Source organism: Salvelinus fontinalis, chromosome 2 (genome assembly GCF_029448725.1).
Source record: "Salvelinus fontinalis isolate EN_2023a chromosome 2, ASM2944872v1, whole genome shotgun sequence".
NCBI classification, from domain to species: domain Eukaryota; kingdom Metazoa; phylum Chordata; class Actinopteri; order Salmoniformes; family Salmonidae; genus Salvelinus; species Salvelinus fontinalis.
In genome coordinates, this window is record NC_074666.1 from 25,590,788 (window position 1) to 25,614,563 (window position 23,776).

At 42.6% G+C, this 23,776-nt stretch overlaps 1 protein-coding gene across 1 annotated transcript; it reads right to left on the bottom strand.

Annotated features, from left to right (window-relative positions):
• Nucleotides 1-11,443: 11,443 nt before the first annotated feature.
• LOC129815278 (uncharacterized) lies at nt 11,444-14,191 on the bottom strand. Its single transcript, XM_055868951.1, has 5 exons — nt 13,727-14,191; nt 13,436-13,540; nt 13,072-13,341; nt 12,874-12,978; nt 11,444-12,755 (listed from the first exon to the last, which is right to left on the bottom strand). The coding sequence occupies exons 1-5, from the start codon at nt 13,740-13,742 to the stop codon at nt 12,370-12,372; spliced, it is 882 nt and encodes a 293-aa protein (XP_055724926.1). The 5' UTR covers nt 13,743-14,191; the 3' UTR covers nt 11,444-12,369.
• Nucleotides 14,192-23,776: the final 9,585 nt, after the last annotated feature.

Consider the following 23,776-nt stretch of genomic DNA (forward strand, 5'->3'; position numbering starts at 1 on the left):
GCTAGGGGAAAAAGTGAGTGCTGTTACCTTCAAATAGGTTTCGAATAAGCATCTGATTCCAAAGGGTGCAATTTCCAATCAAGCGATAGAAAGTTGTTTTTGATATTTTTGTTTTAAGCCTATCCTAAATATTGACCCTTACCTTAACCATTCAGAGTTCATGCCTAAACTTAACCTTAAACACTTTGAAAATTGATGTTTGAGAGGCACGGATGAACGTCTAAATCTGACCTGAGACTGTGAGAGCTGGTAGCAGCAGGCCTCCTCTCACCGGACTCTGTGCTTTCCTGAACAGAAACTATTATTGGTACTTCTGGGGGTAAAGACAGCCACGGAAAATCTTTTCGTTCTTAATCTTGCTCTTTCCCTCACAAACAGACAATTCTTTCCACGTCATTGGCACTTCTTTTAAATTTGAGTAGAATATTGCGACAGGGGCCACATACTGCTTTTAAAAACCCATCAGTCAGCGTGACAGGTCACATTATCTCTTCTAAAGCCATCATGTAGTCCGGTCGCAATAAAAAACGATTTACCTTGCAAAAGGTTATGTTTGTTCCTGTTATAGTTGTACGGTTCACCAGAAACATGGCATATATCAATATATTTTGATGGGGTTTTAATCTGCGATTTCTCGGCCATCCTCACGCTCTGATGTACCTACAACACTAATCTAGTGAGCACCTCCGCCCAAACAAGGCATTTGATTGGTTTGACGTGTTGCAAGGCGTCACTGATTTACATAGATTCTTTAGCTGATTTTGTGCCATGGACTTCAACAGGCTTGCCTGGTTCTTGACGAGGGTATGTAGACCCTAACCCCAGATGGATGGGTAGGTAAAGACTGGGGGTCCTCTGATCTTCAGCTCCCTCAGTGGCCAGTTTGTCTCTGTCTCCCACCGTCATTATTAGAGAGATTAAAGTAGATGTCACACGTCAAGATTTGATGGATGACCCTATGTGAGCCTATGTGACCGCTATGTGAACCTAAGGGGCTGCCTGTCAGGACATTCTTATGGTTAGGTGGGGGTCTTTGGGTAAGGGTCCAGTTGTCAGGTCAACCGGTAATGATTTATGACCCAAGCCTGATTTATGACCCTATGTAATGATTTATGACCCTATGTCCTGTTGTAGCAGGCATGCCCATATTTGGGCTTCCGGTCAGGACATCCTGGCCGGGGTGGGGGTCTTTGGGGTAAGTGTCAAGTTGTCAATGTCGTAAATCAGAAAAAGATCATGATTTATGACCCTATGTAGTGATTGATGCCCCAATGGTTTGTAGAAAGGGGGGCATGCCCATATTTGGGCTTCCGGTCAGGACATCCTGATCCTGGGCTTTTTGGGGTAAGTGACCAGGTGTCATGTCAAACTGTTCCTGGATGTCTAGTGTTGGGGGGTTGTTAATGAACATTTCAAAGAGGCTGGCTTTGCAGAAGCCTTATAAAGCCCCAGAACAATTCCTGTTTAAGACTGTACAAGATCTTAAGAATAACCATGGAATTTGGGATCGGTGGCAAAGCGGTGATGACTGTAACAACTGAAGCGGGTCCTCGGTTGGTCCATAGAGCACGGGCCAAGTATAAACCCGCAATATATGATGCTCCAAAAAAACGTTTTTTAAATGTGTATAGAAGCCAAATACCTCCATCAAATGCGCTGAAAGATCAAGTGTTGATGTCTAATGGACAGCTGTGGGGGTATCGGTTTGATTACGTGGCCTGTAGAGTGACCCTCTATACGGTCGCTGAAGGAGAAGAATATACAGACCAGACTGTAGGCTTGGACTATGGTGTTGAAGACTGGTCGGTTTTTCGCAAGGTTGTGTGTCCTGAACTGCGCCTTATCACCAAGGGGTATAGTGTGTTCACGGGCCACGAGACCCGTTGGGAAGGTACCCCTGACTCCTCAGGACGAATATTTCACAGGGTGAAAATACAAAGACAGAATGGACGTCCCTGCGGCTTGGAGTTCTATATCGGCACCCAGGAAATCCGAAACAAAAACCTTCGGGAGGGGGGCCATACTGGGGATACCAGACTGCGTCTGCTTATTCCTTTTAAAAGTTGGGATGTACTGGAATTGAACATGTTGCAGGCGTTGGATGATCTCTTTGTATAGAGCCAACAGAGGCAGAGCCTTGTGCATTTAAAGAAGTGCATAATATATACGAATCTTGAAGATTACGTTTCAAAAGAGCCTCAAGAAGATACAACTTCAGAAGAAAACTAAGTACGGGGAGTCTTTAACCACGCCCAGATACCCAAATGCTGGGGTTCTACAATAAAAGCAAAAGCAGCCGGTTCTTCATTTCATCATAGACCATGGATATCCCTACCTTCTACGAGGACTCCGCTACGTCATGGGGCCCCGAAACTAAGGACTCAATGCCTCGCAGCCCTACACTCTACTCACCCCTGGCAAGACCCGCGACACCCCCTACATGTACCCAGCCTGAGGATGTGTTTGATGGGGTGGTCAGTACTATTTTTGTGGATACCATCAAGGCCTCTGTAGCTACACTTTTAGACTTGGTGATTGGCGACTATATAAGAGAAAAATGCATCGGCTGTGAGATCAATCACCCCAGCCAGCGTCGTCATCCTTGCCTATACGACCCTCCGAGATACTACTTTTTCAATCATTTTGAGGAGCTGGTGAAAAGACTGTGGTCCCGCAGGTTTATACCATCGCTGGTCAGCGCCCTGGAGTCTATGGGTCTTGTGCCGTCTATCCCCAGAGTTTACGGGGTAACCGAGGCCTTCCTACATGAACTGAAGGAGGCAATTTTCATCCACGAGAAACTCAAAGAAATCCGACACACCCTGGTGACCGACAACAAATACCGGGAAGCTGTGGTGGCTGATGTGGTGCTTTTCTGGCTCAATAAATCCCAAGAGACCGAGTGACATTTTGTTATTTAGAGCTATGGGTAACTATGTGTCTACGATGTTGGAGCGAATACATACATTTTTTCTTTTGAGAGACCTTACAAATGTTATGCATCAGATTATTGAAAATAAAGTGAATAATGTATCGTTCTACACGACACACAATACCTGGGCTAATGTCGAGCGTTTGTTGAAAATGGAACAAATCATGAATCATGTACGACATACGGGTGGGAGTTTGCAATGGACACAAATGGTATCAAGAATTGTTGATGAGTCTGAAGAGCTAGAAGTAACTTTGGCTAAGATTTTGCATTATTTGTTTGAACCCCCATTTAATGTGAACGTGTATCATATTTGTTGTTTATATACTTATATATCCGACGTGTGTGTTTTAAAAATTCAGCGACACAAACCTGTAAATCTAAACCATATATACAGGGTGTTGCATGATGTGATTGTTGAGAAAACTGGGACTTGTATCTTGCAACAAATCCTGAATTGGTTGTATACGTAATACTTGGTGTTAAAAAAAATAAAAATTCTCAAACTGAAATGTTGTCGTTATTTGAAAGTGGCTCATTAACGTTATTGTCCCTCAGAGAGGCAAGAAGGATGGCTGAACAGCTGTTGAAAAACATTTATTATAATCCCGCTAACCCCGGGTCTTATGGTGGTAAAGAGCGTTTACAGAGAGCAATAGCCGAAGAAACAGGTAGCCTGTTAAGCGATGCTAAAGTGAGTGAGTGGTTATCAGAGCAGGATGCCTATACTCTCCATAAATCTGTAAGAAAACATTTTCCAAGAAATATAGTTTTTTCTACGCATCCCTTATCCCAATTTCAGGCGGATCTATGCGACATGCAGGCCCTTGCCGATAAAAATGATGGAAATCGCTACATGCTAACGGTTATAGATATTTTCTCTAAAGTAGCCTTTGTAAGGGTTTTAAAAAATAAGAGCGGGGCCGAGGTAACCCGGGCCTTTGACTCGATCTTGAAGGCAGGAGGAGCACCCAATAAAGTGCAGACTGATGGAGGAAAAGAATTCTTCAATAAAACATTTCAGAAGCTGATGAATAAGTATAACATAATACATTTTGCTACAGGCTCGGATTTGAAAGCTTCGGTTGTGGAACGCTTTAATAGGACTTTGAAGGAGCGGATGTGGAGATATTTTACAGCTCACAACACACACCGATATCTCGATATAGTTCAGGATTTAGTAACGGGGTACAATAACAATTATCATAAGAGTATAAGGATGAAACCGTCGGAGGTGTCTTCTGAAAACTCTTTTCAAGTCTTTAAAAATCTGTATGGTTTGTTCCCCGTTCGCCGTAAGAAAAAAATTAACTTTAAATTCAACGTGGGTGACTTGGTGCGTATATCTAAATTGAGGGGTGTTTTCGACAAAAAATACGAACAAGGTTTTAGCTCGGAGTTGTTTACCGTTACAGAATGTCTGCCACGCATACCCTCTGTCTACAAATTACAAGATTATGACGGGGAGCTTATAGAGGGATCTTTTTATGAAAAGGAATTACAGAAGGTCCAGTTGGGTAAAGACAAAGTCTTTCACGTGGAGGAGATTCTAGATCAGAAGAGAGAAAAGGGTAAAAAATGGTTGCTGGTCCGCTGGAAAAACTGGCCCCAAAAGTTCAACAGTTGGGTATTGGAGCATGATGTGGTGGAGGCAACGGGGATTAACTTAAACCCACAGTCCTGATAACTAGCTCCTCATTCTCGTGTACACAGGAGTGCATCATGGAACACAGCGGCTTCTACCTGACTCTCCCCAGTAATGCGTCTGCACATATATATCGTAATAATCAGAGTTCGAATTATACAACCAATTTTCCAAAGCCTATAGAGTTATCCGAGGCTTGGGAAGTAGGTCTCAGCGAGATTACATACCCCCATAGTTGGTATAATATCAAAGATAAGGACCGTGATTTTTATTGCAAAAAGTTATCGGAACCTGCGAAACTTATTAAGCTTAAAAAAGGTTTCTATAGAACCGTCGACAGGATCGTCTCAGAGTTGAATGAACACCTAACCCTAAACAAGATGGAAATATTCCTATTCTACAATCCAATCCATAAAAGGATACAAATCTCAGGGCCTGCTAACGGGGGTATAAAGACCAGCGGTAATTTATCCTACATGTTGGGGATGGGTCCCAATAAATGGACGTATGTGAAAGATAAATTATTCCCATTCCCTGCGGATATCCATGCAGGCTTTTACAACATATTTGTGTATACCGACATCATAACCTATCAAAGGGTCGGAGACACATGTGTGCCCCTCCTGAGAACAGTTCATATAGACGGAAAGGATGGGGACATCGTCACTGTCAATTATGACAAGCCGCACTACGTACCCGTCAGCAAGAAATATATTGAAAACATTCTGGTTGAGCTTAAAACGGATCAGAACGAAAACATTGAATTTACTTATGGTAAAACGATTGTAAAACTACACTTTAGACCCACCAAAACCTCTCTACATATATATTATTTGGTATTATATTTATAAACATAATACCAAATAAAAGGGTCATGGAGCACCCTCAGCTCGACCCCAACCGTTATGTTTCATACTATGTGGATCAAGTTGGTAATGGACTACCAGGATATCATGGAGCACCGACAATGTATGGTGCGGGGATAGGGGGTATATTTCGTAACCTCTTTAGGATGGTTTTACCGTTTATGAAGAGAGGCTTCAGCATAGCCAAACCACACTTAAAATCCGCGGCTAAAAATATAGTAAGTGAGGTTGTAGCAAATGCTATGACCCGCAGAGCGTCACCAGAGGTGGAGCATCAAGAAGGCTCGGGTCTTATGATATTGTCTCGAAGGCCAAAAAAGAGACCCCCAGGTTTAAGACGCAGGCCTGCACCTAAAAAGCGGAGGTTAACTGTTAAAAGAACCTCAGTAAGTCAAAGACGTGGTAAAGTGAGGAGGTCTGGACCAAAAAGAATACTAGGAAGTATTTTCTAAAAGAATAAGTGACATGGCTCTTTTACACCGAATGTCCTCTGAAGCTATAAAGACAGAACTCGATCTTTTCACGGCACCGTTAACGCAGCATTCAATAGACAGGTCCAGTTATGTGGAGATAGCCCCCCTCTCGGCTATTACAGATAACGGGCCTATCGAATTTTTCATACCAGGCCACGGTGACAACTATCTGGACCTCAACAACACCTTGGTGCATTTACGTCTAAAAGTGACCAAAAGAGATGGGTCTAATATTGCAGGCGATGCCAAAGTGAGTCTCATTAATTACCCCTTGGCCACCATCTTCTCCCAAGTGGATGTGACTTTGGGTGAACGCCTAATCAGTCAAAGCAGCGCCACATACCCATATAGAGCCATCATGGAGTGTTTGCTAAACTACTCCGAAGACACTCTCAAAACACAATTTAGCGCCGGGTTGTTTAGCAAGGATACTGCAGGAGTCTCTATGGAATCGACAGACCCTTCCACGGGGGCGGACAAAGGCCTAGCGGCACGCGCTCGCTACTGCGCCGAATCTCGAGAGTTTCATTTGCTAGGCCCTATACACTCTGACATTTTCTTTCAAGAACGGTTGCTCCTAAATTCTGTTGATTTAAGATTAAAATTAACCAGGGCCAAGGATGAGTTTTGCCTGATGTCTCCCCAAGACGGGGATTTTAGTTTGAAAGTGTTGGGGGCCACCCTTTTTATTAAAAAAGTGTCTGTATCTCCGGCAGTACGCCTGGGTCACTCACATGCTTTGATGAAAGGAAATGCCCTTTACCCTCTCCAAAGAATTACCATGAAAACCTTTAGCATACCTGTGGGCAGTAGAATCTGCAGTCAAGAAAACCTATTTCTAGGCCCTTTACCTAGATATGTGGTTATAGGTCTGGTTGATCACGCCTCTAATACGGGGAGTTTAGATAAAAAACCCTTTAATTTTCAACACTTCAATGCAGAGTATGTAGCTCTCTGTCAGGACGGACGTCAGGTTCCTGCTAAGGCTTTCCAACCCCAATTTAACAACAACATATCTGTGCGAGAATTTTACAATCTATTCCTGGCCACAGGGAGGCATCTAAAAGATCTCTCTTTGCCTATTGACAGAAATGATTTTGCAGAGGGTTACACTTTGTATGCTTTCAATTTATCACCTGATGATGACACCTCAGGAAATCTGTCTGTGATGTCCCAAGGTAACCTCAGGCTGGAAATGCGTTTCCGTACACCTTTAACCTGTACAGTTAGCATGATTGTTTACGCATGCTCTGATTCAATCTTGGAAGTGAATGCCCGAAGACAGGTCTTAGTGGATTATTATTAAGGACCTTTGAGCAAAGACATGAATACCCAAGAGTTGGAAGGGCTCATGAGCCGCTTGATTGGAAAACAATTTTGTGGAGTGATGGCTTGTGATGAATTACCTATTGAGATATGGCCTGAGAGGCCTGCAATGTTTATTGTCAATACCCATCCTAAACACATGCCTGGTGAACATTGGCTAGCTATGACATTAGAACAGGAAGGTGGAAGAAAAATCTCAACTTTTTTTGATTCCTATGGCTTTCCCCCCGGTTTTTCACATTTCCCTAAATCTATTAAAGATTTTTTGACCCTAAACGGTTCAAAGATCTACTACAGCATCAAACAAGTGCAAGATAACCTTTCCACTACATGCGGTCACCACTGTGTATTTTACCTGTGCCAAAGAGCCCGGGGAGTTTCTTTTGAAGATGTTATGTTTCTTTATAAGGATGATTTAAGAAGTAATGATAACTTTGTATCTTGTTTTGTTAGAAAACATCAAAAGTGTTCAAATGTGTGTCGTTTAAGAACACGTAATCAAGGCGTATGCTCACGTCATATGTTTCAAGAATGCCACAAATGTTAAATTGCTTATTTTTCAAATAAAACATTTTATTGAATTTAATCATAGTCATTCAAAAGTCATTTTCAAAAGTCTAACCACGCCGAGAGATCGGGATTAGGAAAAGGTCCTGAGACGTTCATGGGAGTAAATGAGTTAGCATCATCGCTTTCATAGGGGGGCGGTGTCGTTGGGGCATCTTTAGGGGTGCTGTATCTCGTTGAAGGCTTTTGTTTTAAAGCTTGAATCTGTTGACGAAGCTTATGGTTGGGTACACCCGAGAGGGGAATGTTCAGGATTGCCAGGGCCTTAAGAAACTGACGCCAGCCGGGAGGCCTTCGGTCATCAGCAACCTTGTGGGCAGCCGTGGTACTTTTAAGTAAGTCCACCATATGGGAACCCCTAACAACAGCGCCCTGAAGTATAAACTCTCCAGAATCGTTCCAAGCAGCTAATCCCTTTGAGTCTTTTATCTTGTTCATAATGTATTTAACATTCTTCCGGTTACGTAAAGGCACATGTGTCAGTAGGTCATGCATAACTTTATCTTCAAAAGGCATTTGAGCTTCACCAGACATAGGATCTTCACTAGGTAAGATCGCCGGTACAGGCCTTACCGGGGCCTGGCTATCGTTAGGTTCGACATCTGTTAAAGGGTCCGGTAGGGAAAGTGTTAAATGGTTGGTCTCTCTCTCCCCTTGCTTTACCAGAGTCAAATATCTTTGCATTAGGTTTGTGTATTTTTGGATCTTATCATAAGGGTTCAATCCTTTTCGGTTCAAAACATCCTTCATGGCCGTATCCAAATCATTTTCAGCTGTTTGTCTGATATTTTCAGGACCCTGCATTTGATTTTTAAGTCTATCCAACTCTTGTTGTGGCACCAAGTACATTTTAGTGGCCATCACACCGCGTGTTCAACCCCCACGTCTGGCCGCAATAAGGCTGGTGATGAAGGGCACAGCTATGCTGAGTAAAGGTATAAGAAAACCTCCAGACTGTTGTATACTATGTCTTTTCTTTTGAAGACTGGCCCTTTTATTGGCAAAGAGTTTGATCGCGGTCTTTTGTCTCTTTAATTTTTTCAATTGGTTCAGGGTGAGTGGAATGCGTCCTTTGAGAAGATTCAAAGCAATCTCACATAAGGCTAATATGAGATCTGAAGAACAACTACCCAAGATGGCCTTCCGTCCTTTAGCTGTAGACCCAACTAGCCTTGTCAAGAGGGGCAGGTTTCTTTTTAAACGCAGAGACATAGCGTTTACTTTTTAGGAAGGTATGCAGCAGGCCGCTCCCACGGAAACAGACCTGTACGTAGCCTAAGGTGTTCTGGAGTATTTGCTTTTAAATCCACGATTAAATACGAAAATGGCTCTTTGGTAGCGTCCTCATAGCTCTCCATAAAGTATGATTTCCTTCCAGGGTACATCTGCTGAGCTAGAGTGCTAATTTGCAGTTTGTCTCTAGGATTTTTAAACAATACCATGTAGTTGGCATTCAAGCTAATGGTACGGCTATTTTTACCTTGGTGAAACACATTCTGGACCAAGTAAAGCACGGACAGGTTTCTATGATGAGTATATTGGGTAAAAGCTCTTGCAATTTCTGGATGTTCGCTACCAGCAAATAGCATATCGTCCAAAACAAGCAGATTGTGTATATGTGGGGGGAGAAGTTGATCATCAGACAGAGAATCGGGTATTCCTTCAACAAACTTGATTTTTATTGTCTTCAATAATTCATCATACAGAGGTTGGTAACAGGAATAACACCATACAATATTGTCAGGCTTTTGAGATAACACATGTTCAGAATTCTCTAAAATACTTTTTACAAAAAAAGTTTTACCACTGTTTGATGGGCCTGCAATTAAGGCCGAAAAGGGCAGTTTTAAACGGGGGTCAAAATCCTCGACAGCCGTCATTATATCTTAAGCTTTAAGACACACTGGGGCTTGTAGCCTAAGTCAGTAGCCAAAGGGCAATGTGGTACCGTCAGGCAATAGCCGTCTCTTGTCATAGACTACCCTGAATCTTTTAGTGAGTGGGGCGTTTCTTAGATGGAACCCCTTTTTATCCCTCACTATTTTGTTGTAGGAGGTCAAAATCTCCAAGTCACTATTCTTGTCATTTACGAACCCGTCGACCAAGCGCGTGATTGATTCCAAGTTTACACGCGGGGCATTTTCGTAGTTTTGAGTCACGCCTTTGGCTTTCAACACCCCGTGATTGTCTTTAGTCCTAAAAGCATAGCTTTTGGGCCCACATGAGGACCATTCTGTGATATGGTCACCCTCGGCGAGTTCACTAGTTAACCTGTCTAGGATCAGCGTGGCGCTAGCGGCACACCCCCCCCCCCCCACTGAAAAACCAGTGCCGCGAAATTCAAAAAATATATATTTTTTAAATATTTAACTTTCACACATTAAAGTCCAATACAGCTAATGAAAGACACAGATCTTGTGAATCCAGTCAACATTTCCGATTTTTAAAATGTTTTACAGGGAAGACACAATATGTAAAGATGTACATCTATTACCTAAAAACACATTAGCATAATCCACCATCTTTTATTTGTCCACCAACACCAGTAGCCATCACCAATTCGGCTAAACTAAGATATTTATAGCCCCTAACCAACAAAAAAACTCATTAGATGACAGTCTGATAACATATTTATGGTATGGGATAGGTTTTGTTAGAAAAAAGTGCATATTTCAGGTAGACTTCATAGTTTACAATTGCACCCACCATCACAAATGGACTAGAATAATTACAATGAGCAACGTGTTTACCTAACTACTAATCATCAAACATTTCGTAAAAATACACAGCATACACGAATCGAAAGACACAGATCCTGTGAATACAGACAATATTTCAGATTTTCTAAGTGTCTTACAGCGAAAACACAATAAATCGTTATATTAGCTTAGCACATAGCAATTAGCAGCCCAGCATTGATTCTAGCCAAAGTGAGCGATAAAAGTCAACATCGCCAAAAGATATTAATTTTTTCACTAACCTTCTCAGAATTCTTCCGATGACACTCCTGTAACATCACATTACAACATGCATATACAGTTTGATCGAAAATGTTTATATTTAGCCCCCAAAATCATGGTTAGACAATGTGAAATGTAGCTCAGTTGGTCAGAAAATGTCCTTGCGCCACTTAGACAGTGATCTACTCTTATACATAAATACTCATAAACGTGACTAAAAAATACAGGGTGGACAGGGATTGATAGACAATTTAATTCTTAATACAATTGCGTTATTACATTTTTTAATTTATCCTTACTTTTCAATACAGTTTGCGCCAAGCGAAGCTACGTCAAAAAACATGGCGTCCTAAGCCACTAAAATGTTTCGACAGAAACACGATTTATCATAATAAAAATGTCCTACCTTGAGCTGTTCTTCCATCAGTATCTTGGGCAAAGGATCCTTTCTTGGGAGAAATCGTCTTTTGGTGGAAAGCTGTCCTCTTGCCATGTGGAAATGTCAACTGCGTTCGGGATGAACTGAAAAGCGTGCCCAACTTTTCACATCGTTGCAAAAATAAATGTCCCAAAATCGCACTAAACGGATATAAATTGCTATAAAACGCTTTAAATTAACTACCTTATGATGTTTTTAACTCCTATAACGAGTGAAAAGATGACCGGAGAAATATAACAGGCTAAACTAACGCTTGGAACAAGTGCGCGCCGGTGTCCTCTTGGCTCATGACGCAGCTCCCAAAGAATGACTAGCTTCAGGGTTTTTTCATTTGTAGGGCCTGTGAACGCGCAATCGACCCCGTTGGAATCGTCATCACGTAAAGGCATCCAGGGGAAGACGTAAGAAGTGTCCGTATAGTCATAGCAACGACAGTGCCCTTTTAAATGACTTCAGAACAGTGGCCAACATTTCTCAAATCTGACTCCATGTCAGGGAAATTGCTGTAGAATGGGCTCTGTTCCACTTAGAGACAAAATTTCAACTCCTATAGAAACTATAGACTGTTTTCTATCCAATAATAATAATAATATGCATATTGTACGATCAAGGATTTTGTGGGAAGCCGTTTAAAAAATTAGCCAAATTAGCATAAGTAGTCTAAACAGCGCCCCCATCCCCAACAGGTTAAACCTAGGGCTTTCGTTCTGTACATTGTGATCAAGACCTTCCCGCTCCAGATTTGATAGACATTTGTTCAGCTGTTCAAAAACATCGTATTGGGTTTCCTCTTCGAACAAGGGTGTTAAAGGATGGCTTAGAGGTGTAGGGGGTGCAGAATTAAACCTTGGGCTCTCGTTCATCTGGGTAATTAAAGATATGAGTGATTCGGGTATCTGTGATAACCTGTTTTCATCTGCAGACCCTGACTCATTCATACGTGTAATAATTTCAATGAGTTCGGAGGGAATCTGGGATAATAGGTTTTCATCTATAGCCCCTATGTCAATTAGCCCAGAATCATTCATATGGTTAATTATATCTTGGAGCTCTGTAGGGATTTCCGCTAAGAGGGTTTCAATTGTCTCGCTTAGGTCTATAGGGGGCGCCATTTCTCTACTTAAGGATGTGTGTGCTTGTGTTTTTTTACATATGTGTTTTTTAACGGAGGTATTTGCTTGTTTTAACCCTACTGTTGTTTAACATGCGGGGAAGCTCTCTACGCCAGAATGACACATCCTGATTGTATTGATGTTCGAATAGAATACCCATACGACGTTGAAGTAAAGCCTTTCGTGATTTTAAACCCTGTGTAAAAGCCTTGAAAAGCACGGCTTGGTCTATTTCACAAGAGGCTTTTGCCCCACCAGAATTGGCCGCTTCAATAAGGTTGGCCACTTCACAGAACATCAAATCGTCTACCTCAGAAATGTCATTTAAAACTTTGAAATCATCAGGCTTCGCTGTTCTGGTGACTGGGGTCTTTGGCGCCTCCTCGGGATCTAGATGTGTAGCTTCTTGGAGGTCTTTATAAGCCGGCGAGGAGTCTGCATTAAAAATAATACATACAGAAAAATAGGTTATTAACCCTAAAATATGTTTGATAAAAATGTAAAATACATTTCAGATATAAGCCTATATATTAACAATACATTAATTAAATACCTCGGCTTTTTTGAAGAGGGCTGTTCTGAAGAAGCTCTGAGAACTCGGGAACATGTCTTTGGGCAACCCTAATTATAGCATCTGCCTGGTCTGTAGCTTGTGAGCCTGAAATTTAAAAAAAAACAGCATTAGTCCATGTTTAAACATATTCAGGCATAAAAATAAAATATATATATATAAATGATAATTGATTCATACCTTGTCCTTGTAACGCTGTCTCGTGAATACCCTCCCAGTAGTATTGTTCGGGTGAAGCGGACCTGTGGATCTGGGCCCTGATTGTCCGTTGGTGTTTAATAGGGGGCGTCCAACGGTCCTGGGTCAGGGGAGTTGACAGGCCGTTTAAAGGCTCTGTTTGCGGCTTGTGTGTAAATACATCCTGGGAGTAGGGCACAATTGTCTCGTAGGCATATCCTTCACAGAAACCGTGTAGACTCCCTATGGCACCCGTTCTAGGATGTATTTCCGCTGTAAACACATAAAATAACTTTTAATATAAGATGCCGACACTTTTTGTTTTTAAGGTATAAATATTCTTACGGAATTCTTGAATCTTACTTACTACAATTCAGGGTCGGCGTTGGGATGTAAGCAATTTGTTCCGGAGACCCTACGGCCGGTTCGAGTTCAGTTATATCTCGGAGAATCTGAGTGAAGGTTTGAGAATCTAAAAAAAAACATTAGATAATATTAAAGCTCTAATCATTTTAGCTAATATTGACATTTTATACGTTAAGAATCCGGGCCCTAAGGCCTGTTTAATATTTCTATAACATACAACGTTTTCAAACAATTCCCAAGAACAAACAAATCTAATATATAGCATATGTAAATATTTATTTCCAGAACTAACCTTGAGAAATATCCATGAGGAGGGTTTTTACCAGATGATCTTTTTTAACGGGGTCCGTCCGATAACTATTCCTGGGGGAATGCTGTAGGGTAAATGCGCGAAAACGAAGCTAACAGGGGGGACCTGTTTTGCTTAGCTTTTGTAGCCGTATGACTCGCGTGGTGTCGTATTTTTTCGCGCTAAAACCGCATCAAAGTTATCTTTGAAGCCTAAGGCATGTGGTTCAAACACCCGCCATTTGGTTCAAACATAGGGTATTGGGTGGTGTCTAAACATTAGGTATCTTTTGATATTCTAAAATCTCCGGGGGCTAGCATCTAGATGCTAGGGGTGGGGAGGTCTCGACAGCGCTGGGCTGAATGACTTTTAGGCATCTGTTTTGCCAGATAGTGTAAACCTTGGTTTCAAACGACCCCCATGCATAGAGAGCCTTGAGCGCAGATGCAAGGGTATTTTTTTTAACAAACACCTCGCCCCCTTTTTCTGTTTTTGAAACACACACACACACACACACACAGGCACTACATCATACGCACGCCCATACGCGCGCACATTGCGCAAGTTTTTTTTCTCAGGGACAGACTGCGCTAAGAGTGAACAAACGCGAGAGTTCATAACGTGGTGAGATTCTGCTTTTAAAACCATTTATTTCATTCAAAATATTTAGTACATACATTTTATAGCGTTACATTCTTAAGGTATTTTACGAAGCCTTTCTTACAGATCCAGGGATCTGATGCAACCACCCCCCATTGTCAGTGTCCAGTTGGTCATCAAAATGCCGGGATCTCTTGCCAGGCTCATCAACACTTGGTAAGTTTTCACTCCAGGGGTACATCCTACGTCGGGCCTTTTGGTCCTGGCTATGTCTCAAGAAAAGCCGAGGCCAGCGCCTTAACTGTTCGCGATTTTTGAAGAGAATGTCCAGCTTATTCATAAGTGTTATGAAAATTGGATAATCCACCCATTTAAAACTAAACACAGGAATAAAAAAGTTGACATCTTTGCATGCTCTGGATGCTACTGGAGAATTGACAGACTTTGTAGCATTACCCGCATCATAAACTTGACAGGCTAAAATTGTCACTTTGTTGTCCGGGTTATAGTCCATTGAAGCAATTCTTAGAGCCTTGAGATCACTGCGTCCGAAGACCTGTTCTTCCAACGCATAGCCTGGCACAGCTGTGCCACTCAGGACCTGTTCAATTTTACAAAGAGCCAGCCTGATGTTTAGCCATTCTCTCATGCCCAGAGCAGGAGAAAAACTCCCAGGTTTTGCCTGATAAACGGGTTTGGGGCCACTGGCGTTGAAGATCTTTACCGTAGAATCCTCCGGCTGGAATATGTAAGACATATGGCCCTCACTCGTACCCAAAAATCCTTTAAAACATTCTGGAGCTTCACACAGAACTTCCTCAATGCTTTGTTCACTGGGTTCATGACAAGCCGAGCATAACATACCATAAATTGACATATGTGTCATTTTTGTTTAATATTCAGGGGGTTTATCTTGTACAATCTTAAACATGCATTGTTTTGGGGCTTTATAAGGCTTCTGCAAAGCCAGCCTCTTTGAAATGTTCATTAACAACCCCCAACACTAGACATCCAGGAACAGTTTGACATGACACCTGGTCACTTACCCCAAAAAGCCCAGGATGTCCTGACCGGAAGCCCAAATATGGGCATGCCCCCCTTCTACAAACCATTGGGGCATCAATCACTACATAGGGTCATAAATCATGATCTTTTTCTGATTTACGACATTGACAACTTGACACTTACCCCAAAGACCCCCACCCCGGCCAGGATGTCCTGACCGGAAGCCCAAATATGGGCATGCCTGCTACAACAGGACATAGGGTCATAAATCATTACATAGGGTCATAAATCAGGCTTGGGTCATAAATCATTACCGGTTGACCTGACAACTGGACCCTTACCCAAAGACCCCCACCTAACCATCAGAATGTCCTGACAGGCAGCCCCTTAGGTTCACATAGCGGTCACATAGGCTCACATAGGGTCATCCATCAAATCTTGACGTGTGACATCTACTTTAATCTCTCTATTATTAATCTCTCCCCCTGGAGTGGGCACTTCCATGCTGGCTCTGTGACACAGGCCATTTCACTCAATATGAAATATAGGGAATATATTAACATGAGTCAGTGTTGTGTGATACATTGTGCATTGTCACCATGCTTGAAATCATTGTGTACCATTACGCAATACAGATGAAAACCCCAGAACACAGTATGTTGTAGTTTAAATTCTTTCGTATAAAATCATTTATGAGACAGGATTTCTGTATGTCGGATACGTACTGTAGATGTGTGCTCTGATCAAGTGCTGTAGGCCTACTGGGGTGACAGCCTTCAATTTCACTCTTTCAGCCTCACTGGTATTCTCCAGCATTTTAAAAGCCTTGGTTTTAATTAAGGACAGCCCTTTGTGAACAGAGGGAGGCAAGAGTGCAATGAAAACATTCTGACATTTGAAATGAAAACAAGGAAACCTACAAGCACAACACAACACATACACATACAGGTAGCCTAGTGGTTAGAGGGGCGGCAGGTAGCTTAGTGGTTAGAGCGTTGGGCTCTAACCATTGAATCCCCGAGCTGACAAGGTAAAAATCTGTCGTTCTGCCCCTGAACAAGGCAGTTAACCCACTGCTCCCCGGTAGGGCGTCATTGTAAATAAGAATTTGTTCTTAACTGACTTGCCTAGGTAAATAAAGTTCAAATGTAAAACAAACACACACACACACACACACCTGTAGTATCTAAGAAACCATTTTGAATAGACATAAGGCAGTTGTCCAAGACAAAGGCCTTCTTTGCCATAGGATTTCAGAGTAACCAATAGCCCGTTATCTCTAAATGGAAGAATAACATTGAGAAAATAGGCAGCACAGACAGACATACAGTATCTTAAATTCAGATTTTTGCTTCTGTCTTTCAAAATAATAGATTTTTCTTGGCATTTTAGCTCATGAATGAACTCATTTCCTAGCCATTTCACGTACTGTAGAGTCAACTGTCACTACTCCAGCTGCCTGTCTGACTTCTGCTAAAGTTTATTTTTGGTAAATAACACAGCAGATGGCCTAGTTACCTGCTTTTATTTCAAAGCAGCTGCTATGTCTCTCTTTTAATCAATTAAAAAGTGACATGAAGACCACCATTAATCACTTATGAGCCCAAGGATAAACAGGCTGAGATAAATAAATCCACACACACGCACGCACGCATACACACACTCACACGTGCACAGTCGGCTGGTGAGGGGAGGACGAATCATAATAATGGCTGGAATGGAGTGAATGGAGTGGTATCAAATACATGCATGTGTTTGATTCCATTCAATAACTCCGTTCCAGCCATAACTATGAGTTCATCCTCCCCAATTAAGGTGCCACACACACACACACGTGCACACACACATACATGCATGCAAGAACACACAACACCACGCAGACACACAAACACATGCGCAGACACACACATAAATGCAAACACATAAATGCGTGGTGCACACACACACACACACACACACACACACACACACACACACACACACACACACACACACACACACACACACACAGACATCAAAAACACATGGTTTCTAAAACATGGTTTGCTTTGGCACCAGCGCTTTAGGACAGGTCTCTAACCATATGACCTGCTCCTAGTGCATTGTGAAGGTCAACTATGAGGTGTGATTCCCTGGGGCTGCATGGGCTATATGTGGATTTACGTTGACACTGCTTTCAATGTGGGACTGGAGGGTAATACAATGATATGTCAATGTCCTCATAGATTTGGGTACCATATGACCTCTCTGTCTGCCTACTTGTCTGTCTGCATCTCTGTCTGTCTGCCTGCCTGTCACAATGGCAGAGCTTGTAGAGTCATGTGCATTTAGATTTGTTAAATAGACTGCATAATGCTTGTATACCACGATGGATTGCATTTGGTTCATTGTCCTGGAGCAAATGCATAAGGTTTACATTTGCATACAATCTATAAACAACAAACAGCATGCAGAAATAGCATTATAATTGGATGGTAACATTTCTGTGATTGCTGACGTGTTCATTTCATGATATTTTAGTAGATTGAAATAACAGGGAGAAGAAATGTCTGTCCCCCCACTCCTCTCCTATTCCTAATGGTGAAATTAAGGTACAGAGGACTGTGAGTGGCTCCACACCACTGGCACCATTACTGGTAATAATTTAAACAGTAAGCGACAACTCGAGGGTTCTCTCTCCAGCTTGGTATTCGGGAGATTGTCACAAACCACTCCTGGAGTGACTTGTTCCACTGAAGCAGGAAATTAACACGAGCACATATATATGTATATGTATATATATATATATATATATATATATATATATATATATATAGAGAGAGAGAGAGAGAGAGAGAGAGAGAGAGAGAGAGAGAGAGAGAGAGAGAGAGAGAGAGAGAGAGAGAGAGAGAGAGAGAGAGAGAGAGAGAGAGAGAGAGAGAGAGAGAGAGAGAGAGAGAGAGAGAGAGAGAGAGAGAGGAATGTCAAAACTAAATAGAAGGATATGGAACAAAGAGTCATGAATATACCAATGTATTATATTGCTACTGACAGGATAGATCATCTACATTTTATCAACTGATTTTGGGAGTTGAATGGCTGTGTGTGAATGATCAAACAGAACATACAGTACATGAACAAAAGTGGGCACCTGCTCGTCGAACATCTCATTCCAAAATCATGGGCATTAATATGGAGTTGGTCGCCCTTTGCTGCTATAACAGCCTCCACTCTTATGGGAAGGCTTTCAACTAGATGTTGGAACATTGCTGCGGGGACTTGCTTCTTTTCAGCCACAAGAGCATTAGTGAGGTCGGCCACTGATGTTGGGCGATTAGGCCTCAGCGTTCCAATTCATCCCAAAGGTGTTTTATGGGGTTGAGGTCAGGGCTCTGTTCAAGCCAGTCAAGTTCTTCTTCAGCAATCTCGACAAACCATTTTTGTATGGACTTCGCTTTATGCATGGAGGCATTGTCATGCTGAAACAGGAAAGGGCCTTGCCCAAACTGTTGCCACAAAGTTGGAAGCACAGAATCATCTCTAGAATGTCATTGAAGCTGTAGCATTGGGGCAGGTAGCGTTCTCCTCAAATCCGCCAAACCCAGATTCATCCCTCGGACTGCTAGATGGTGAAGCATGATTCATCACTCCAGAGAACGTGTTTCCACTGCTCCAGAGTTCAAAGTTTAGCTAGCTTTACACCAATTCAGCCGACACTTGGCATTATGCATGGTGATCTTAGGCTTGTGTGCGCTTGCTCGGCATTGGAAACCCCTTTCGTGGACCACCCGACGAACAGATCTTGTGCTGACGTTGCTTCTAGTGGCAGTTTGGAACTTCCTAGTTAGTGTTGCAACTGAGGACTGCCGATTTTTACACGCTTCAGCACTCGGCAGTCCCGTTCTGTGAGCTTGTGTAGCACACCACTTCGCGGCTGAGCCGTTGTTGCTCCTAGTCGTTTCCACTTCACAATAACAGCACTTATAGTTGACCGGGGCAGCTCTAGCAGGGTACAAATTTGATAAACTGATTTGTTGGAAAGGTATGACATTGCGACCTAGCATCCTTTATCTTGGCCAGGTCACAGTTGTAAATGAGAACTTGTTCTCAACTGGCCTACCTGGTTAAATAAAGGTTAAATAAAAACAATACAAAAATTGACTGTGCCACGTTGATAGTCACTGAGCTCTACAGTAAGGCCATTCTACAGCCAATGTTTGTCTATGGAAATTGCATGGCTGTGTGCTCGATTTTATACACCTGTCGGGAATGGGTGTGGCTGAAATAGCCGAATCCACAAATTTGAAGGTATGTCCACAAACTTTTATATATATAGTGTATGTTACTCAAAAGGGGTAAACCAAAATGAAATAAGAAGTTCCAGAAACTCATACATGTAAAGTGACGGTTGCCTGCAAATGCCTCATTCTTGATGAGCGGGCATGGCCTGATTCCATGGAAACGATTTGGCATAGAAATTAAGGCAACAATTAAGAGCCATTTCATCTTCCTCTGGAGATTGAGGTAGGATTTGAAGAGAGAGGGAGCCTGCAGAGAGGGGCATTAAATCCCTCTTGTCAATGTTTAATTGACGCAGCATGGAGGAAAGGGATGAGGGGAAAGGATGGAAGGGGAAAAGAGGGGAGAGGATGGGGAAGGCAGGCAGTGTGTGTGGGTTAAATTGCATGAGCAGAATAGAGGAGGAAGTGACAGGGGATTACCCTCTCTCTTTTTTCTCTCTGTTTCTCCCTTCCCCCCACTGAGAAGTGCTGCTCTGCTGTGAGCTGGATTACAGACAACATTCGCACTGAGCTAAAGACAAGAGCTGACGCTTTTAAGGAGCGGGACTCTAACCCGGAAGCTTATAAGAAATCCCACTATGCCCTCCGACAAACCATCGAACAGGCAAAGTGTCAATATAGGACTAAGATCAAATTGTACTACACCGGCTCTGGCGCTCGTCGGGTGTGACAGGGCTTGGAAACCATTACAGACTACAAAGGGAAGCACAGTGACACTAGACTACGAGACGAGCTAAACTACTTCTATGCTAGCTTCGAGGCAAATAACACTGAAACACGCATGAGAGCACCAGCTGTTCCGGAAGACTGTGTGATCATGCTCTCCGCATCCTATGTGAGTAAGACCTTTAAACAGGTCAACATTCACAAGGCCGCAGGGCCAGACGGATTACCAGGACGTGTACTGCGAACATGCTCTGACCAACTGGCACGTGTCTTCACTGATTTTTTCAACCTCTCCCTGCCCGAGTCTGTAATACTAACAAGTTTTAAGCAGACCACCATAGTCCCTGTACCCAAGAACACTAAGGTAACCTGCCTAAATGACTACCGACCGGTAGCACTCACGTCTGTAGCCATGAAGTGCTTTGAAAGGTTGGTCATGGCTCACATCAACACCATTGTCCCAAAAACACTAGACCCACTCAAATTTGCATACCGCCCCAACAGATCCACAGATGATGCATCTCTATTGCGCTCCACACTGCCCTTTCCCACCTGGACAAAAGGAACACCTATGTGAGACTGCTATTCATTGACTACAGCTCAGCGTTCAACACCATAGTGCCCTCAAAGCTCATCACTAAGCTAAGAACCCTGGGACTAAACACCTCCCTCTACAACTGGATCCTGGACTTCCACCCCCAGGTGGTAAGGGTAGGTAACAACACATCCGCCACGCTGATCCTGGGGGCCCCTCAGGGGTTCGTGCTCAGTCCCCTCCTGTAATCCCTGTTCACTCATGACACCAAGTTTGATTTGATTTGAGTGCTGCAGCACTGGGGTAGACCTTCCTGCTGGAGCACCAGGGAGATAGATGGTGAGGAACACATACTGATGGAGGACTAAACACTTCAATCATGGCCCATTGTCTTTATTCTGTTAACTGTGGCAAATGAGAGGTTATTGATTTTAATATCTGACCAAATGGCATTCCAAACCCTGGCACTAGACTACCTGTGATCACCGAGAACTGAAACCCAGAGAGACAGAAAATCAAGCGGTATTCATCACATTAAAGATCACTACTGTCCACGTTTAAGCAGCGCTCTGCGTTAGTGGGCTCACCCTTTGAATTTGACTGTAAGTTGTTGAAGAGGTCTCTCCTCTCTATAAATGCAACCATGTGGTTCCATTGTAGTTTGAGGCCAATGGAAGCTAGGCAACAGTTCCAGTCTCTCAGGACTGCTCTAAAGACTCCCTTACAAGTAATGCCCCTCTCCCTGTTTAGCGGCATCTGAGGCTGTCCACACTAGGGCATAATGAAGATTGATAGACTCTGTTAATTTGCTGATGTTGACAGGAAAAGCGTGTCTCGACTCAGCTGTGATCCATCATCAAAGCCTGCACACTACTCTGATGGCCACAGGTGTGTGTGTTCTGTATGTGTGTGTACATGCTGCTTATGAATGTTGTACCCTTAAAGCCCCAGTGCAGTCAAAAACCTGATTTCCCTGTGTTTTATACACTCAGTGGCCAGTTTATTAGGTACACCCATCTAGTACCGGGTCAGCCCCCGCTTTGCCTCCATAACAGCCTGAATTCTTTGGGGCATGGGCACTTTGCTCAATTGTTATCAAGGGACCTAATGTGTGCCAGGACAACATTCCCTAAAACCGCCACCTGCCTGTACCATTGACACCAGTCAGGAAGGGGCCATGGAATGCATACCCAAATCCTGACTCTGCCATCAACATGACACAACAGGAATCAAGATTTGTCCGATTTTTTTTATTTTTATGTTCCACTCTTCAATTGTCCAGTGTTGGTGATCGCGTGCCCACTGGAGTGGAACCCGGTATGGTCGTCTGCTGCAATAGCTAATCCGTGACAAAGCCCAACAAGTTTCGCCTTCCAAAGATGGCATTCTGCACAACACTGTTGTACTGCGCCTTTATTTGCCTGTTTGTGGCCCGCCTGTTGGCTTGCACGATTCTTGCCATTCTCCTTCAACTTCTCACCAAGGAGCTGTTTTCACCCACAGGACTGCCACTGACTGGATATTTTTTTGTTTGTCACACCATTCTCAGTAAACCCCAAACACTCTTGTGCGTGAAAAGTCCAGAATGACGGCCATTTCTGAGATACTGGAACCAATGCGCCTGGCACCGATGATCATACCACTCTCAAGTCGCTTAGGTCACTCATTTTTGCTCATTCTAACGTTCAATCAGTAACTGAATGCCTCAATGCCTGTTTGCCTGCTTTATATAGCAAGCCGAGCCCACATGACTCACTGTCTGTAGGAGTGAACCATTTTCGTGAATGGGGTTGTGTATCTAATAAACTGTCCACTGAGTGTATATATTTACGTGTATATATTTATAAAACTGTTAAATTGGGGAAATGATGATAATGCCCTTTTAGAGTAAGAGCTGTTTGAAAAGGCTGCCTTAAGAACTAATTTGTCTTTCAATTGCTGTCCACCCTGTATTTTTTAGTCAAGTTTATGATTATTTATTCATTAGACTAGATCACTGTCCAAGATGGCGCCCGACATTTTCAGGCCAGTTTTGCTACTATTCTCATTGTATAACCACCTTTTTTTGTGGCTAAATATGCACATTTTCGAACAAACTCTATATGTATGTTGTAATATGATGTTACAGGAGTGTCATCGGAAGAATTCTGAGAAGGTTAGTGAAAAAATTAATACATTTTGGTGGTGATAATGCTATTGCTCTTTTTGCCTTGAATCAATGCTGGGGTAATGTTTGCCCATGTGGTATGCTAATATAACAATTTATTGTGTTTTCGCTGTAAGACACTTAGAAAATCTGAAATATTGTCTGGATTCACAGGATCTGTGTCTTTCAATTACTGTACGCTGTGTATTTTTAAGAAATGTTTTATGATTAGTAATTAGGTAATACACGTTGCTCTATGTATTTATTCTAGTCGAGTTGTGATGGTGGGTGCAATTGTAAACTATGATTTCTACCTGAAATATGCACATTTTTCGAACAAAACCTATCCTATACAATAAATATGTTATCAGACTGTCATCTGATGAGGTTTTTTCTTGGTTAGTGGCTATCAATATCTTTATTTGGCCGAATTGGTGATAGCTACTGGTGGAGAGAAAAAATGGTGGACAAAGAAAAATGGTGTCTTTTGCTAACGTGGTTAGCTAATAGATTTACATATTGTGTCTTCCCTGTAAAACATTTTACAAATCAGAAATGATTGCTGGATTCACAAGAAGTGGATCTTTCATCTGGTGTCTTGGACTTGTGATTGAATGATATTTAGATGCTAGTATTTACTTGTGACGCTATGCTAGCTATGCTATTCAGCTTTTTTACTGGTGGGGGTGGTGGGGGGTGCTCCCGGATCCGGGTTTCTGAGGCGGTAGAAGTTAAAGTTCTGCTTATCTTGCTGGGATGGAATCACTGGGCAGTAGATTAGTAAATAGACCAACAAGAGAGTTCCAAACCTCTCTGCAAAT

What these genes read in the sequence shown, in the direction of transcription:
- LOC129815278 (XM_055868951.1), bottom strand. An exon ending in AACGCCGACCCTGAATTGTA is followed by an intron (nt 13,342 to 13,435) that starts GTAAGTAAGATT and finishes ATGTGTTTACAG; the next exon opens with CGGAAATACATCCTAGAACG. An exon ending in GACAGCGTTACAAGGACAAG is followed by an intron (nt 12,979 to 13,071) that starts GTATGAATCAAT and finishes TTTAAATTTCAG; the next exon opens with GCTCACAAGCTACAGACCAG.